At 40.0% G+C, this 20,377-nt stretch overlaps 1 protein-coding gene across 1 annotated transcript in view; it reads left to right on the top strand.

Annotated features, from left to right (window-relative positions):
• The window catches only part of GRID2 (glutamate ionotropic receptor delta type subunit 2), a 2,545,914-nt gene that overhangs the window by 471,855 nt on the left and 2,053,682 nt on the right, over nt 1-20,377 (top strand). The window contains exon 2 of the mRNA XM_078676229.1: nt 9,586-9,741. Coding sequence (XP_078532355.1) covers nt 9,586-9,741 — 156 coding nt within the window. The remainder of the gene's footprint in view (nt 1-9,585; nt 9,742-20,377) is intronic.

Below are 20,377 nucleotides of genomic sequence, written 5' to 3'. Positions count from 1 at the left end.
TGCCCCCATGGAAGAGCCGCCAGACAGATTTCTTTAGCTGCAAACTTTGGAGGGAAACTCACTTGAGTAATACGAGGGTGACTACAAGAACCAGCACGCTACAGGAGTAGCCTCGCCCACAAGGGGAGGTTCTGAAACAAAAGGAGTACCCACTGGGGTTTTTACCTAAATGATGGAATGCGAACTTTGGAGGGAAACTCACTCGAGTAATACGAGGGTGACTACAAGAACCAGCACGCTACAGGAGTAGCCACGCCCACAAGGGGAGGTTCTGAAACAAAAGGAGTAGCACCTGTGTTCTCTGCTGAACATTTCGCCAGAACCTACGCCAATGATTAAGGGGGAAACCTGAAACGCGTCTGGCAAGAAGGTTTGAACTTTTAAAGCCTGTTTCTGTTATTGCAAGCTGCTGCAGCATCTCGTGAATAAAACACGCAGCTAAAGAAATCTGTCTGGCGGCTCTTCCATGGGGGCAACCTTTTGTGTGTTTAATATATATATATATATATATATATATATATATATATATATATATATATATATATATTTATATATATATATATATATATATATATATATATATATATATATATATATATATATATATATATATATATATATATATATTTTCATTCACTTCGTTCGAAGCTACTGCATCACAGTCATTCCGCTTGGACTGTTTGACAAACGAACAAGTCAGACCCTAATTCTGGTGCAAATCAGTGTTTTATTCCATTAAATCGAATAACACCCTATAAAAAAATCCTACAGGTGATACTTAGAAAGTTATCTACCCAAAAAGATGTCAGTCTCTTGTGGCTCCTAAATTTCAAATTTTATTGATTCTTCCGCAAATACATGTATAGCTCTTCATGGCATGGCATCCAGTCTTTTCAAAAACCTGTTCTTACTTGGTGGCAAAGATGGATTTAAAGAAACCCACAATGATTTTTCCTAATATAGTAGGAAATTCACAAGCTCAAAAGTTTGTTCAAAAGCTTTCGATCATCTAGACCAGTATATGCAAAGCCAACTTAGGTGATTAATTTAAATGTTCCCCAAGAATACATTCCTTTTCAAATAAAAGGCCTAAAATAACTTTGTGTTTAAGGAAAAATCTCCTTTTTACACCAATGAAAAAATATAAAGCGAGCTATTATTATTAACCCAGTAGGTTTTAGCTTCTGAGTGATGAATACTGCAAAATGTACGAGGTGTTTTTGCATGAAACTGAAAAGTGTCAAACTGCTAGAAAAGAAACTGTTCAGTCATACAGCTGTTTCTCTACACACCAGGGTCTCATCTGCAGAAACCTGCTGTCTGAGTCTTATGAGTGGAAATTCAGCCTAAGGCGGAAATGCTCAATAACATGCCTGCAGAGGGGACTTTTTCAGTGTACCGGCAGCAACTGTACTCTGTGCATAGGTCGGATTTATGCTGGTAAGCACTGTATCGCCAAGGGACTAATTCAATTTTATTTCCATTTTTAAAGGGTAATAAAGACATCACCAAAATACACTTTCAATGGGTTTAAAGCCTTTAGCGTTACTAACGGTGGCAGGTAATACAAATCTTTTGCATCATGAAAAAAAGACTTTGCATTTGTAAATTCCTGTGCAACTGGCTTTGAGAATGTGCTTTTGCTGCCTGGGGCGGTCCCGCAGTTTGCCACCCAGTGATGGCTGGTGCGTGCAGGTAGGCGCGGGGGTGTTTGGGTGATAGTGAAGTGCTGCTGCGCCGTCCTCAGCTATGCCACTGGACCCCAGGACCACTGCATCCGCTCCAGCCGCGGTCGGTAGTGGCAGTACCTGCCGGGCGGTGATGTGGGGAGGTGGGAGGTGCAGGGTGGGAGGTAGTAATCTATGGATTTCGGAGGTTTACAGGTAAGTAAACATATAAATAAATAAAACAAATGTTGCGTGCACTGTATCCCCAAATGCGATGCAGTGCGCGCAACAAAATTTGTTTATTTATTTATATGTTTACTTACCTGTAAACCTCTGTAATCCATAGATTACTACCCCCCCTCCCTGCCTAGCCTCCTCCCCACGCCACTGCCCGGCAGTTACTCCTACTACCAACCGCGGCTGTCAGCTCTACAATGTAGGATGCAGACGTGCCACTGTTTTTGACATTGCTCCCAATGCAGGCATTGTGCTAAACTAAATGCTGGAATATCGGTTTGCTGACCCAAGCATTCATTATTTATTGTAATGAGTGACAAATCAAACCCCACCCCATCAATATCAGGGATGCTAGTCCTTTGTAACTTTTTGCGAAAACTCCCTTTGTACTGCACGGGACTTAAGAATCTCTTATCTTAATTCAAATATGGAACCTTGTGGAACTATATCTAGAAAAAATGAGTCAAAGCGTAAAATATTACAGTCTCAACCATGATAGAGAAATCTGCATGTTTCGTCAACGTGTCCCCTTCTCGCCATTGTTGCTTTCAAACACCTGTATTTTTTCTACACCTTACATACAGGTTCATTGTATATCCAATATAATTACTACTAGTATTAATGTTGTATTTTATTATGAATGTTTTTCATGTTCCCACTGTTTATATTTTTGTGATAGGCTCAAATTAGTAATAATATATAGGGCAGATGTATCAAGATTCCATTTTGCGATTCCTAAATTGCGATTTTTAAGGAATCGCTATTTAGAAATCTCAAAATGGAATGTATGAAAAAAATCACTATTTTTTTGCTATTCCTTAATCTTCCTTATTTGCGAATTCGCATTTTGCGAATTCGCAAATAAGGAATAATTTCCCAGGATTGATTGTGAAGTAATTCTCAAATTGCGAATTCGCAATTTGCTAATCGCAATTTGAGAATTATTTCAAGGGTGCAGGGGTGTCTGAAAGACACCCTGCTGCACACCGGAAATGTACATGTGTGTGCATATGGCGCACATACATGCCCCATGGGCATGTGTGTGCGTCACATGCCACCTTAAAAAATGCAAAATTGTGCATTTGTTGAGGACTTCGCAAATTACCATCAACTACAAGTTGGTGGTAATTTGCGATTCCTTAACCAAAATTCGCAAAAGAAAAATGCTTCATACATATCATTTAAGGAATCGCAAAATGTGCAACTCCTTAAATGCTATGGCAAATGAAGGAATCGCAAATCTTTGCGATTTCTTAATTTGCGAATTTTTGATACATTCAAAAAAATGCAAAAAGACCATTTGCGAGTCGCAAAGGCCGAAATTCAGCGAATTTCGGCCTTTGCGAGTCTCAAAACGCTTGATACATCTGCCCCATAGTTTGAACTATTCTCAGTATATGCCACCCGCACATTAGTACTGTATTTTGGAAACCGTTGTGTTTTAGTGGTTCTTCCCTTCCAGCAACAGTGACATGTTTCTGCAGTAAACAGACACAATATAAATAGTTCATCTAATTGTAAGTTTCACGTAATTTCAAATAGTTAATGTGAGAAATTGGGAGGTTGGTTGAGGGAGGTGAAACTCTACTCAAGCAACAGCCACAATACTTGTAAGGGTGAACCACAAAAATGCACTAAATTAATCTGACCCTCTGGTAGCTTGGCACAAAAGTAGTCAGACTTAATTTAGAGGAAATATGTAAAGTATATATACAGCACACTGACAGTAAGACATTGAAAACACAAAACTACACAAAAATATCCCACAACAGTTTTGAAAAACAAAGTAAAATGTAATAAATTATTTGACAACAAAATAACAAAATTCCAATCAGTAGAATTATAAGTGTGCACTTACAAATTGCCACTTGCAGTTATCTATCTGTGTGAAACCTGGTGAAAGTCCCAATTTCAGGTTGACAGTAGTGGAGCACAGGCAAGATACTGGAACCAGGTTAGGCCCACGGAAAAGCTACCTTCCAAAAGTCAAGCCTGAAGAGTTCTATTCACAATAGAGGACAACACAAGGATCTGGGAGATCGTCATGGATAGTAGTTGCTGTAGAGCAACCTTCTATGCAACCTTCGTGTTGCATAGAAGGTTGTCTATGCAGCACGAAGAACCTAACAGTCATGGATTGTTGTTGCTGGAATTTTGTGTTGGTGGTCACTGCATGCTATAGTGCAGATCTTGCGTTGCCTGTTGTGTGGGAGTCACAGTAGTGCATAGAGTCGGGTTCACTGGAGGTCCGCATTGGCTGTTGGTGCAGGTGGCAAGTTCTTGGTGCAAACTGGCACGTTCGTAGTCGCAAAGAGCCCAAATCCTCTGGATTTCTCTTTTTCTTTTAGGAGGACCTCAACTGATGCCACACCTAAGGTCCGGGACCTGGGAGGCACCTCTTGGGGATTAGGAACTCACTTCAGCAAAGGCCAACAGGGCTCAGGCAGGTTGTATTACAGGTCCATTGAGGTGCAGTACCATAGGTCAGCTGGACAGTTGTTAGGTACCTGTGGCTCAGAACCAAAGGTCATTTTGCTGATCTTTGTAGTCACTTAACCTGGGATGAAGGGTACAGTTCCAGTCTTCCTTTTCAAGCAGCAGGGTAGTCTTCTGCCAGCAGGGCAGTCCTAGCATCCACAGGTCCTAAAGTGTACTGAAGAATGGATCTGAGAGTCAATCTTTTAGACCTGGTGCCCAATTTCAAGTGGAAGAAACCTATGGAATCTTCCCTCACCAGATGTGTCTGAAATGTCCTGCCTCCCTGTTCGGGTCCCTGTCTGTCTGCAGACATAAATGGCTAGCGTGAACTCCTTGTGTGCCAGCTTCTCTGCAGTGAAAGTGTCAGAGGTGACAACTTCGCCCTCAAGATGCTCCTTCCTGCCAACACCAAGACCCTCCATTGTGTGGCTGACTGGGAGGAATACACAAAGACCATCTGCCAACTACACCTAGTCATGTGACGCAGGAGCAGGCTGCAAGCACCAAATGGTTAGGACAAGAAAATGTAAACTTTATAAAAATGGCGTTTGCAAAATTGTGACATACAATCCAACTTTGAGATAACTTGATTTGAAAGGGTGCACAGCTTATGTATTTGTTTGTTTGTTATTGGATTTTTGGTTGTCCGCAGGTGGCATCATAACCCCTCAGACGCCCCACTATGTCAATCAATTACGCGATTCCAGTGGTTCACTGGAACGATCCCTGAGGGAACACAAAATTCTCCTCCTGTGTACAAGAGGATTCCCACACAGTTTTCTGATCTTGAAACTGATTTCAAATGTTTATTTTTTATATTCTTTCAACAGTTGTCATTTATTTCGTTTCTTTTTCAACTCATAAGGCATTATCAGTTTAACTTTATATCCAATGCATTTCGGGCATTTACAATGCCCTTCATCAGGGAATGATACTGTCAACAAAAACAAACATAAAATATATTTACAATTCGATAATCTGTACTCTTTAAATCACATTGTAGTTCTGTTGTGGTAATTCGATACAAATAACAATGTATCCACCAGCTTATATACCTCGTGAGAAGTGAAAAAATGAAAAAATGTTTGGTTTGAAACTCACATGCCTGTCCGTGATCATAGTTGTTGTGTGCTAAAAAAACATGAAAAAACGAGGAAATTAACTCTCATGGGTTCCTGTTCAAGTCAGTTAGTACAATGGCTTGTTTCTATTCTATCGTTGTTTACTAACCTTATGCGCATGGTTAAGCGGCCTCGTGGTAGCTTCTTAGCGTGTGTGCCTCCTGCATGAAGACGCCACTCGGAAGAGTGTTCGCCATTGTATTAACGGGTTTGGAATCTGTTCCGGTCACGTGGGGTGCTAACACTGAAAAAAGACTATCTGTGTGTGGTACTGTGAGACTGTGGGGAGAAAAGCGTAATTAAACTAATGGGAGATTATCAAGAGACGTGATAATGTGAAGGGAAATGATGAACGGGGAAAAGGAAAAGCTACCATTTAAAAAAAAAGAAAAAACTGCCGTTTATGAAACAGGATGAAAAACGGGGAAGCTGGAATCGAACCCTGATATTATTGGGTTCTGTCTATAGGTGTTCTAATGTGTTGAGCTATACAGTGGTGTGTGACCCACTGTCATGGGTTGTTGTATGTTAATGAAAAATCAGGTTAATTATATAATAACAACAATCACAGTTATACCAATTGGCACTTAGGGAGCATTATTACAGATAACATGAAAATTCGATTCTGTCATTAAGTCCATTTGGTTTTTGGGTGGATAATTTATATATCCAAAAGTGTTCTCTCTGTAGGAGATATTTGGTATTATCTCTTCCTTCTATTTTCTTAACACATTCCAAGATTAAGAATCTGAGTTGTGAGATGTTATGTTTTTCTTCACTGAAATGTGTAGCCACTGACGATTTGATGTTATTCAGTCGAATGTTGGATTTATGTTCTGTAAGTCTGATTTTGATGCGGCGCTCAGTCTTTCCCATATACAATTTGCCACATGGGCATTTCAGTGCATAAATGCCATTTGATGTGTCGCATGTTGCATTTACTTTGAGTTTAACCTCATGACCCCTCATGGGGTGATTGATTTTGTTACCCTTTATGATATTGCTACAATGGCCACAATTTAGGCAAGCTTTTGTACCCTTGAAAATTTCTGATGTTGTTGTTTGAGGTTGAATCATTTCACCGATATTCCTTGCTCTCGAGTTGTTAGAGAATAAAAACTTTCTTGTGCTCAAAAACCAATAGCGCCACTTTGGGACATCTGGGAGCACTTCACTGAGGCAAAGTCAAAGTTTGAGGCCAACCACAATGGAGCCCTGGTCAGATGCACTAAGCAAGAGCCCTCGTTAAAAAATTTGCCTTCGTACATAGAACGTTTACCAGAGGATTTTTCTCTCAACGTTAAGCGGTCCCCTCCTGCAGGCTGATTTTGATACAACATCATCAGATTGTTTCTCATGAGACCTCTGTCAAATCACTGGCCCTGGTAGGCAAAGGCCGATTACAACTTTAGTCGTGCAGGAGTGGGCCACTTGGCCGCCGGCACATTCCCGCAACGTCAAAGCTCACCGCCAGACAGATTACAGGTATTTTTGTAGTCTGGCGAGTGGTCCGTTGTCATGAAAGGCACCGCAATAGGAACGTCAAAGGCCGTTCCCTGTGCAAGTTCACAATATGTGATCCCCTGCATGTATTGCCAGGCCCAGTGGCACAAGGGGCCCCCTTTTTTTCTTCTCAGCCTCACTTTTCACAGCGGACTAACCGCCGAGAAAAGTGAGGCGGGAAGAAAACTCATAATATGCTTGGCAGTGCCGCACCAACACTGCAAAGCATATTTGAACCTCAGGACCGCCGCGCCAACACCAGGGTTTGCGGTTCCCCAGTGGTTGCAGCATTCCCCTTAAGGTCCAACTACTACACTCATAATGGGCGGTCGGTGATCCGCCACCACCACCGCAGCTCCACCCAGTCCTAATCAGGCCCTAAATCTTAAAGAGAATTTAACCCCCATGGGAAACCTTCTTTGCTATTTTATTGTCTATAGACAACCTAAGCAGTAAGCATCAGTGTAGACTCTGTGTTCCATGAATAGACACCCTGGGCACCTAAAAATGATAGCAGAGTAACTAATACAGCCAGCCACATCTTTACAATAATTATGCACGTTTATAAACGAATATTTAAGGACACCTCAGAAATCAATATCATAAGAAAATGCTCTGTAAATTAACAAGTGGGAATTATGTGGTACTTTTGAGGATTGCCTGAGCAGATTTCACAGAAACGTAATCTTTATACGAAGTCTTCAAGCTATTAATATAAATGCTTAAATCTGCCACTATTTTATTCAGTTAGCCTTTTAGACCCTAAGAAGTGATGTCGAAGAATATAAAAGTTAAGTATCTCAAAAATGAAGACAAACTGATGCACCTGAGTTCCAAATTTTGTCAGCATTAAGTAGACTTTACCTTCATCGAGAAATTTATTCAGTTAGGTTTGTGGCTAGAAATAGGAAAACGTACAGCAAGTCTCTTTAAAAAGAGAGATTATGGCACCCTATTTTATTATCTACAATTAAAAATATTGATTGTATATAACTCCTTGATTGCTAATATACATACGTTAGACGAACAAGTAAGAGGGAATATGTGCAATGGCTAATGTATTTAAAAAGAAACAAGTTCATTTTTCAATGCTGCTTGACGAGATCACTAAGAATCTAATTATAAAAAAATCCATTCCATACTTTAAATTGAGAAATATTTTGAAAAGTAGGCGACCACAAAAGCAAAAAGTCCTGTGAACCACTCGATAAAATGCTGAAATATGCAGTGCTCTCTCCAGAGATCAAACACATCGTCATAGACTTCTCTCGGAATTATTGATATGACAGGAAAGACTGTTCTGCAGTAAACAGGCCGTCTGTTTGTATTAATAGGCTCTCTCTATATTTTTACAAAATATAATTACGTGAAATGCCGACAGGAGAGTTACTTCCTAAATCATTTATTTGGCATATTTTTTGACGCATGTATCCTTGGTGACGTGACTGCCTGTCAATTTGGTATCAACAGAATGCAGACACCCTATTAACATAGAGGACTTTTTATAACGCTTTTCTTAGGGCATCACTTCCAATGTGATCCTACGTTCAATACTTTATCCGAACACTAGAGTTCAATATTGTGCATTAGGTATTCACATAGGCCAATACAGATCCTATAAAATGTCTTCAAAAGCAGCTAATTTGCTTTCACTGGGTTTTAAGACAAAAATCAATTAGGCAGTTAAATTGTATTACTTGTATTTCTCGTTTAAATAACTACATGCTACTTCCCAGATCTGCAAGGCTGGTTACTTATGTCTCTCAAATTACTGATTGATTCACTTATTTACCTATCTACCTTCCACACGACTTACAATTAATTAAAAATATGGGAACATTTTAAAGTGCAAGGATAAAAAGGCGAGAAGGAACAGAAAAGGCAGAACATACCTCTGGAAGAAAAAACAAGGTGAAGAGAAAGGAAGGAACAATATAATGCTAACAGCAATAACCATAAATAGCCATACATAGTATGCATTACAAAATAAATGTCTTAGGCAAGCAAAATCTGACAAATTTTCGTGAAAAGGAAGGAAACAACATATGTTCAGCTTCCAAATTATGTATCAAAATATTTTCATTGGCCAGCTCTACATAAAGCCGCGCAACATGAAATCTTCTTAATTGTTAATAATTTGCCATACAGATATGCAAGAATTTTATTTACCTGTGCTGCTATGGTCCTTAAATGAGTCATATGTTATGCGGTTCCTCACCATAGATCCTTTGTCATGGGCACGTTTACTTGTCAACTTATAAAAGAGCGCACAAGATTGAAATCTCCCAGATCTGCCTGCTTGTCATATAGATTTGTTGCTCTGCTGTATATGAGACTTGCACCCAAGGGCTACTGACTCCCACCTGTCATTCATAAAGCGACCACTAGCAGCATGGCACAGACCTTGCCACTTACAGCATTCCAGGAACAGAAAAGTCAACTCTTACCATAACTTGTTAAAATTGGAGACATGTTTTGACAGTGACAGTAAATATTTTGACAGCTGTGTCTGCGTCAGTCTTTTCTGCTTCTTCCCCGTGCTGAGTAGTGTCTAACTAGGGCATGTATGTTTTTTTCAGGAGCAATTTTTGATGAATCTGCAAAAAGGGACGATGAAGTGTTTCGAATGGCCATTGCTGACCTCAACCAGAATGAAGACATCCTGCAGACGGAAAAGATCACATTTTCCGTGACATTTGTGGACGGCAACAACCCATTCCATGCAGTCCAGGAAGGTAAGGATCACAGCTTATTATTATAATATGCAAAACTTGTTGTGAGCATCTGCAATTTATTTTTAGATCTATGTGATGAGTCCCAGTCAGCACATTTGCCTTAGTTATTGGCTCCCACCTTTAGGAAAAAAGACATTACGGCCCAGAAATTCAACACAGCAAGACAACCTACTGAGCTGTCCTGCATGACAGGAAGAGAGAAGGAATGTGCCATAGTTAGGATATGGTGCATTCCTGCTCTCTCTTTTTGCGCTGGCGCACTCAGTGATGCCCGTTCCAATGTAGACATCCTTGCACTGCTAAGCAAGGGTGCTTGCGTTACAGGCAGGATTGTTTTGTGCAAGAACTGACACATTCCTACACAAAAACAATCCTCAGTGGTCTCAGCACATAGAAAGAGGAAATGACAAGGAGAAATGAACATATTTTCCTTCTTAGGAGTCTGTTGGGAATGTGTACCATTTTTTTTTTAAGTTTAAAGAAACTTTATTGAAAAGAAAGATTGCCATAATGAAACTTACAAATCATCAGTACAAAAAGAAAGCAATCAATGCAAAAAGGGAGAATAATACAATGTAGGAAGAAGAAAAGGAAAAGAAAAAAGAGAAATAGAGAGAAGAAAGAAAAGGAAAAGACGGGGAGGGGAAAAAATAAAGAACAATTGGTATATGGAAAGCATTATTAGTATAAAACAGGTAAGGCGTCCATACACATTAGCATATAATAATAAGAAAATAATCTGTTACTAAAAGAAGAATAAGGTCATAATAATCATATCATGGAGGTTTAGGAACTTCCTCACGGGAAGGGGTATGTAGTAATGTGTACCGTTTTTAAGCATTCCCACATTTACTATTCTTAGTAAATCTAAGAATGCATCAATATCCATGGCCGGATGCATGGGAATGCCCACACTCCACTCACTGAACGCCTTCCCATCACAGAGTAATGCAAGGCAACGACTTGAGCTACCTTGCGTTACTCTAGATTTACTAAGCCAGGCATATCCACAGAAGGTGGCTTTGCGTGGCTTAGTAAATCTGAATTAACAGCTTGTGTTTCCTTGCTTCACTTTGTGTGAGGCAAGGGCAATGCAAACCCTTAGTAAATCTGGGCCTGCGTGGTTCAAATTAAATAGAGCAATGCATATAACAGCACCATACACTGACATGATTAATTATTAAGCTGATGAACAGCGATTAACCAACATGCAGTATTTTGTTTTCTTTATATAACGATGTGGGCTTTGTTCATAATTACATAAAACTATTACATTAATTATCTTTTGAAGTGAATGTATTGAAAATATATGCATCGTATATATAATTTTCTATTTACACACATTTGTCCCTCATCTTTTTACGTTCTTGTTTATGCCATTTCTGTTTCTAATGCATGTTGTTGATACAGTACGCCCAGATGATTGTAGGTGGTTAATTATAAAACCTTTTCGGTGCAGAAAAAATATGTATTTTTTAAATTTTAATATTTTGTCTTTCATACCTGCAAACCGAGCTACAAAGTGCATGTTGCATGGTGAAAGAAAATAAATCAGGCTGACTATGAATCACTCAAGAGCTAGCAAATACAGAAGAAGTGTGCTTTCAGTTGTTTGCAAAAATATATGTGTTGATTTTATATCAAAGATGCAGGACAATAAATTCCAGAGGGAAGGGCCTTGTTGGCACATTGCCCTTACCCCAAATCATTTTAATGGAACACAGAGAATGTAAGTTGGTGGTGTGCATCTGATCTAAGTTATTGGCTAGATTGTGTTATAGTTTGTTGTCCAGACACTTACTGACTCTAGAGCATGTTAAATAAGAACGAAAATAACTATTCCTGCCACTGAATGTATTTCCTTTCCAGATAATACTGATCCAAAATTCACATTATGACCGACTTTTGTAGAGCCTAGGAAAGTCACCAAAAACTACTCTCTATACATAATATATAACTATTTGATCTTGTATTTGCATACAATTCAGAATGTTGCCAATTGTGTTGCAGTGAAAACAAAGGAGGTGGCAATAATTTGTTGGAACTGAAGCACAAAAGTTGCTAGGTGTAGTGCTGCACCACCTATATTTTGAAAAAGTACAAAATTAAACAAACTATCTTTTAAATATACCTAGATAATCTCTGCCATATTTTGTGTGCAATACATGCAAACAGATATGTAGCCAGAACCTCACAAACAGATATGTAGCCAAAATGTCTGAGAATTATAAAATAATTCCTTCCAATCTTATGGCCAGCAGTAAAGCAGTGGCAAAGCCAATAGGTCTAGTGCTGGATGTCACAATTTGGCTTTGTTAATGGTTGTTGTGTTGGGGACACTACCAAGAGGCACTCATCAATCTAAAAAATCACAATGACAAACAATAAATATATTTCATGGTGCACATTGCCAGAGAAAACACTGGCTCTATTATGTGTGTGTAACTGCTACTTGTTAAAAGGCAGAGTGTCATCACGCATAATACCTTTAGCCAATTGCTTAGGTGGGCAGGACCATTTCCCTTGCTGTATAATGTAGTATGTGAAGACAAATGTGAATGACACAACAAGATACCAATTTTTGATGAGAGCTGGCTGAAGGTCCCCTCTAAGTAAGGATAGTATTCTTAAAACTTTAGTAAAGTTATTAACCGTAGAGCTAAAATGAGTCTGAAAGTCAGTGAGTGCTAAACTGCACATTTTTTACAGTGCTCTGAAAGAAATGTGATATTGCGTGCTGGGAACTGTAGTTCAGGACCCTATTTTAGGTTTGCCAGACATGTATACTCCATCACAAATGCGGAGGATGTCCCCTCTACCATATCACAAGTGTGTTATAGTCTATGGCACCTGAAATAGAATGGATAGGATATCCGCCATGTTTTTATTGGGTATCCCATCAGCCAAACTCTAAATAAACTATTTAGTTTTAATTCTGCTGTATTCTGGGAATTAAGAGACGTTCTGATATTTTAATCTCAGTAGTGGTATAAAATCTTCTGCTCTTGTTACTGGCATTAATGGAAAGCATTAAGGTTTCTGAAACCACTCAAATCATTCAAAATCTCATAGAACTGTATATTTGTAATGTTTAGGTACTCTAAAGTCTCAAAGGGATTACAAATATGCAAGCATCAATGCAACAGTATTTCACAGCAAACATATATGCTATATAATCTTGTGTTCCTTCTATAGGATGGGGACCAGTTTTATCATAAACAATTAAAAATGGTGGTGGTGTTTCTGACAAAATCCCAGGAAGTAGTATAACAGAGAAAATCGTTTGGAAGAAGGTGTAAATGCGTTTTGCAGCACCTTAATGGTACAAAAGCAGCTTTGGAATAATTGACTATTAAGATGTTGTTAGGGGTACTCGATAGAGGCACAAATTTGAGGTTTAGTAAATAATGGGAACGGGTAATAAGCATACATTGAGCAAATATATTTTTCTCACACCGGTTCTGAATGTATGTCTTGCAGAGAACTTATATTAAAAGTTGCCTAAAGAGAATAATGTGGAGTGGCATGTTTGATAGATTCCTGTAAGAGGCAAAGCACTTACATAAGGGATGATATTAATGAATATGTTCATTTGCTCTCCAAAAACTAACTTTCTTGTAGAAGTCAAAGACAAATATACACACCATGAGATGAGCTTTCATTACTTCCCAGCTAGCGAATCTGAAGCATATCAATATTCCGACTGGAATCTAGTGTGGAATATTATATTTTTGTAGTGTGTTATTTGCTTATTTGCTGAATCAATATCTTTCAGTAAAGTGACATGACATATAATGAAAAGTATACATTTCTAATGGCCGAGGATATGAATTCTGCAGAAATATTAACATGTATAGAGGAATATCAGCCACTATGTAATCACGGGAAATTGTTATCTTCTCTTGATTGCTGCCTTTTCATAATGCTAGTCGAAAAAGCATAATGCAGAACATCTGCTGAAACATTTTCATGGGTTCAAGTGGAGCGACAGCAGTCTGTAGTAGAACATAAGAACAACATATATTTATGTTTCTAATGTAAAAATAAAGTCACCTCCCCCTGTAATAGGTATAATTGTTATGAGGCTGGTGAGAGTTCTCTAGAGACATTTTATAATTTTGATATCAGTGAGAACAATAGCTTTACTATTCAAATCCACTATCATGTCAGTAACCACCAATATGGACTAAACATTGATCCAGTGTTGGCTCATTCACTAATAGTGACAGATTGCTGAATAGAAACATGCACAGAGACTTATTTCTAATCAATTTGGAAGCAGTACACAAGACAGCTACCAATCACATTGGCTAAAAAGATAGATTTCATATATGTAATTAAACAATATTGTATGTGGTATTTGTAACTCTCACTGAAGAGTTTTAAGAGAAATCAGGATGGATACACTCATTCAGAGATTTAAGAATGAGAAGGGTAGACCAGGTCATGCAATGTACTTCACATCAAGCATAAAAGACATTGGTAGGTAACTATTGGCCTACTCAATACTGTCTGATGGCTGGAGTTGCCATAATTTCCTGGAGGACTGCTTGTGTCCCTGGGAATCTAGCTTCCTATAGGTCCACAATCTGAAAGGGCTTTGATGAGTTGGCAATCAAAGACCCCATTACAAGAGTCACATCCATGCCTTCCTCCTATGCATGGGTTGCTGTCATTGGTGGCTGAGGAATTGGATAGGTTTTTTGAATGTATCCTCTTTAATTACTTTGAAGTTTACATGTATTCTGCTAGTAGTAGTGCTGTGGCTATTTGGTCATAGAGGTGATGGTGAAGTATTATTATATATTGACTTTGTGAGTTTGGTATCACATAATTTTTACCCTGAACAAAGCAAAGTGGAGCATGGGAGGAATATCACGGAAACCTGCATTAATGAATATAACCTAGAGGCTGCGAACCAAATAGGGCAGCCAAACAGGAAATTACAACCTACATTTAAAAGCATCTTCTTCAGAAAGAACCAGTGAAGAGGTGTGAAGAATATAAGTTGCCACATACCACTACATGCGATCATCATCATCCATTATCCATTCTTGTTGATGTAAGTACTATGATGCATGAAGAACATTTCACTGTTGGTAAAATGCTCAATCCAACCAGCGAATCAGCATTGATAAAACAAATTAAATGGGGACCCCCAAGTTGTGCGAGATATAATAAGTGGAAATAGGTATATGTACAAGTGGCCTTCAGAAAAAGTTGGTCAGAAATCCTAGATTCCTATTTAAAGTTTTTAACGCAGGAAGGCATTCCACACAGAAAGGTAAACCTACTGGATATGGGCCAATTTACTTCCTCAACAACAAAGAATTCAGAGGGAGTAAAAAGAGGTGCCGACTGTCTGAGCTACATTACAGGAGAGAGAAGTGGCCACGGGCGGAAAGCATCTTGAAAACATCAAGAAAATTGCATAAAAAACTGTCTGGCTGCCGAAACAAACTAATACAGAAGAAAAATGGAAAGATATTTATGCACTGTTAGCACCCAATAAGAATGGGGAATTTTGGAGCTATGTAAATGGTCTGAATGGTGGAGGCCATACAGACAATGCTGTACCCGCCAACAAATGGGCAGTCCACGCAACAAGGCTTTATGTTGATCAAGATAAACCCATGGCTAAAATCATGGAAGTAGAGGGCACTGACCCCAATAAGAATGAGGCAGAGCATTTTCTCTAACAGAAAAAGAAACCCTAACCAAGCTCTAGGGAAACAGGAAGGATTGGGCTCCAGGGCTTAATGGGCTACCAGGTAGCATTTTCAACGAAGATCGAGTTTTCTGGGCCTCCCACATGCATAATTTGATCTTCCAATGCTACAATACTTCAGCAGTATCAGACTCAAGGAAAGACTCTATCTTGCTTCCCATTTATAAAAAAGGGGCTGCTCCCCGCCCAGAGAACAAACATACTGATCGTATTGTTGGACGTTGACTGGAAGGCATTTACAAAAGTGCTACTGAAAGAGCTAGAGGCATGGATAACAAAAACCCAAATTATACCGCTATATCAGACAGGGTTTCAGGCCAATTCATGTACACTGGACTACGCCATTGTTCAATCATACCTGGCAAGCAAGCCCACAGAGGTCACCACCCCTCCACTCTATGCATGTTTTGTCGGCTACAGTGCGGCCTTTGATGGCAATGACCACAACATATATGAGCAAAACTCGCAAAGTGGGGCATCCCAAGGAAACTTCTGGCAGCCATCATGACACTCCAGAGTGGCACTTGGGTTCGTACTAAGCTCACACAGACATGTGTAATGGCTAAGATCTGCTCAAACCAAGGGCTAAAACAGGGCTGTGTGGTGGCCCCCACATTGTTCAACTTATACACTGTGGATCTGGGAGAGGCACCTCTAAAAAGTAATATCTTTCCTCCCAAATTAGGCCATCTCAGGCTTCAGATTAAGCAGTACGCAGACGACCTCGTTCTACTGGATCAAAATAGAATTGGCATGAAAAGGGCATTGGAGTCACTACACCTCTACAGTTTGAAAAATAAACTTGAAGCCAACGCAACAAAAACGAAGGTGCTGTTTTTTGGCCATAAACCAAATAAATCATTATTGGGATGGCATCTCGGCCCATTAAGGATTGCTACTGCTAACAAATACACTTATTTAGGAGTACAATTCTCAGACATTGGTAGACCAACACTGTAGGCCAAATCACCCGAGGCTAAAGCAGCTAAAGTTACACATGGTTTATGCAAATTAAATCATAAGCTCCAAAGCCACTCAACAGAGGGCATCCGAAAAGTAATGCAAGCAAAGCTAATTCCAACACTAAGCTACGCATGCTTCCCAACAAATTGGAGCGTCTGCACACCATGGCTTTTAGAAAGGTTTTTAATCTTCCATATTCAACAAGGCGCACACTGATCCACCTGGAGTTCAAAATTGCAGCAATGGAAATTGAATGTAAAATAGATATAGTCAAATTCTATTATTGTGCGATCAAGGCAGGCCCTGGTACAATCAGAGATGTGTTTCAAAGTTTTTAATGATAACACTAGTCGCTGGTCAAGGTATCTCCTGATCCCTAACAAGACATTGGGCCTGCCAGCAGCCTTTTTAACGGACACACCCAAAAGAATGGCCAGCCTAAAAAGCCTGTTAAAGAAGCAGGGCAAGAACACTTCAGGGCAACAGGATCTTGAAGGTATTAGACATATCCCCGGCGCAGGGGGTCTTGTCTATTCACACGAAGCCACTTCATGTCAACCATATCTGAAGGCAGGGTTGGGAAGGCAAGCCCTCCAGAATGTTTTGAGAACCAGGTTCCTAACACTACCTATACAGGACTACAGGGCCCATTGGAAAAACACACTGCCAAGAAGCAGTGGATGTTGCTTGCGCCAATATCATATAGAATCAGCAGAGCATATCATCTGTTGTTGCCCAGCTTTGCTGGGTCTGAGGTGACAATATCTAAGGACTCTGTTCCTCCAAAATGGTGTAAGATCATGCAAGGAGGCTCTAAAGTTCATCTACACCACCACAGTGCTGGTGGACCTCGCACAAATCAGGAAGTTCTATGCAGCAGCTGGAAGGACTCTACGAACAACGCAAGAACTGGTGATAAAAGCAAATAAAACATGAGCCAACGATCATCTACTGAGGCTGTTACACTGGCACTATATGATTTTATATACTGTGTACCGGCACTACCGTTCAACTTTTTTACATTGTACAGTTTATTTTGGGAGGAGTATTGTCTTACAATCTATTCCACATGCCAAGCCACGTATACAATAATCACATGCATGCCTGTATGACACCTTGTCGCATTCCCAAGCACCTATGCCTTTCAGTTTTGCCTGGTGATTCCTCTTCACTTCCCTGCTGCACCCCATGTGTCCGAAACATTTATATGAGACACACATGTTTTTACAATGTTACAGACCTTTTAATATTCAGATGCAAGTGTTATGATGTATCATGCATGTATTTGCAAATACTATCCCGTATGTCTGGCTGCGCACATAATAATCACATGAATGCCCATATGACACCCTATTGCATGCTCAAGCACCCAGTTTTGCCTGGTGACTCTTCTTTGCTTTTTTGTTGTACCCCCCAGATGTCCTAAAATCTTATATGGGACACATATGTTTTTATAATTTTATAGACACTTTAATATTCAGTTGTATGTTTTATGACATATTATGTACTGTCTTTGTAAAGGATTTTTGGTAATCATACAATAAAGAATCTATCTATTCATCTAAAAACCTTCAAAACCAAGTAAAATCGTACCTCATGTCCCACGCGCAGGTGCATCAATCCTAGTAGCAAGGTAAGGCAGTGCAAACTATCTCCATCTCTTTCCCTCTCTCTTTCTTGCTCTCCCTTTCTCTCCCTCTCTCTGCCTGTCTGTTCCTCTCCCCTTGGACTTCGGTTCTCTTGCTTGCTGATGAAACTGCCAAGCTGAAGCTACTCCTTTCATGTCCTGTCATTATTGTTAGCTTATCCACTCTAAGATGCATGACTGGCGAACTCCCATGCTCCCAAATGCATCTTCTGGAGGCTATAACGCCTGACAGCGATTTCAAGATTGCACATTTATATACAGAAATACAAAATTCTGTCTCCGACGTTGAGTTTAATGTTACATTCAGCCTTTACAGTGCATCTAGAGCTCATTGCACGTCTTAGCCTTTGAAGACAGGCTGCATTGCGTGATGATAATGCGATGTAGAATGACACAAATTTTCAAAGGTGGACCCCAGAGCAGGCAAGCGGTTTATGTCCTCGTCAATCTGGTTTTCAAGGGTGAACGGGTGAGGAATGCAATTGGGCTTATAAGCTGCTGCTTGTCATTTTTAGTCACATCCATTTCATAAAAATGTATCTGTGCTCCTACCGTGAAGGAAGGCAGGAGATCTGCATTTGTGGAGGAAGCTGCTCAATGTCATTGTGTTGGAAAATGCACATTATATACAATGGTTAATTTGTGACAGTGAGTACTGATGGGCGCGACAAGTACTTTTTTTCAGGGACCAAGGCTCTGTTGATCCCTCCAATGGATTGCAGTTTACAGGCCTGTGTGTTTGATAGCCCAAAAGGGTTGTGTAAACAGTACCACCCTGGCTGGTTGTCATTGCTGTCTGAAGAAAGAGAGAGAAAGGGTGCGAGAAACACCGACAAAGTGAGTGTGTGTATGTGTTTGAAAGAGAGAGAGAGAACAGGAGAGTGTGATAATGTGTGAGTCAGGGCTCTCTGTTAGGTGGGTGCAAAGCACCAGAAGGTCTTTAAAACAGAAGGCCCGATTCACAAAGCTAAACCTAGATGTTTGCTCTAAACTTGGACCAAACATAAAAGTTTATGACTTTTGTAATTCACTAAGGGCATTTAAAAGTACTATCTTTATGTCCACACTTAGGGTTGAGATCCAGCCCAAGTGCAGACATAAAGATAGTACTTTTAAATGCCCTCTGTGAATTCCTAAAGTTGTAAACTTAGACATTTGGTCTAAGTTTACACCAAACATGTACGTTTACCTTTCTGAATCCGGCCCTCTGTTTGTAATTATCCTCTACACGGCCTTGTCTATCAAGTTGGTAACTGTACAAGCAAACACAATGATTTATTTCACAACAATATGTGTAAGAATCCTTAGGGTATTCCAGTTGAATGATACATACACTGTTACATTTCAAACATTTTACTTCATGTGGCATAGTATATATTTCTCGATTCCCTAAGAGTGTTTTCCTTTCCAAAATGTTGTGTTTCAAAATGCAGTTTTTAATGTAAGATATGTCTTCTATATCACATTCTGCAAACTGATTTACGTCTGGCTGGTTGATTTCAGGCCATGACTGAGATATTTGGAATTGAGGCTGAAGGCAGTTTGAGCTTCTGAAAGACAGCTTAATTTACTGTCATAAAGGTGTTCTTACTATAAGCTCATCCAATTTGTGGCCTACCTGCAGAGCATACAAAAGGGGCTGATTATGATAGTGGTGGATCGAAAACCGAAGGCATGTCAGCCTCACTGATATCTGCCCCAGCGGACCACCCCTCGCTTTACAAAGTGGAGGTGGAGCCATCGGGTAGAGGGACCCTTCGGTGCATCAGAACACACCATAATCCCTTGAATGACGGCAGAGCCAGGCGCGGCTGCGCCGTAGGGATTATGATGTTGGTTGCCAAAAGCCATACCATGTCTGCCTTTCTGACATGGTAAGGCTGTCAGAATGCAACATTGGGGGCCCCTAGCATGGCCTCTCTTTACCCCCAGCCCTCTGCGGTGCGGCCTGGGGGCAACAAGGTGCCCAGCTTCACATCTCTGCACCATGTGGCAGGCACTGCTTGATGCCTGTCACATAGTGTAGGGATGTTTAAAAATATCCATTCTACAATGGAAGCTTGTGCTGCAGGCCTATTCCGCCCGCCGTTGCTCTTGCAATGACAAGAGGGGCTGGTCATTTTATGAACACTGTGACGAGGTAAAGAACAAGCTGTGCACCTCTTTCCATCACAATTATTCTGTTGAAAGTTCATGCGCATACTCTACAACACTTTGGATTAATGTAAGAGCGGCAGGAACAAAGCCTGGTGGTTGCAATCTCATGTTTCTGAACTATGCTGTCCGCAGCTCAATCA

The sequence above is a fragment of the Lissotriton helveticus genome, chromosome 2_1, assembly GCF_964261635.1.
Source record: "Lissotriton helveticus chromosome 2_1, aLisHel1.1, whole genome shotgun sequence".
NCBI classification, from domain to species: Eukaryota; Metazoa; Chordata; class Amphibia; order Caudata; family Salamandridae; genus Lissotriton; species Lissotriton helveticus.
This window is presented reverse-complemented; position numbering and strand designations above follow the sequence as displayed.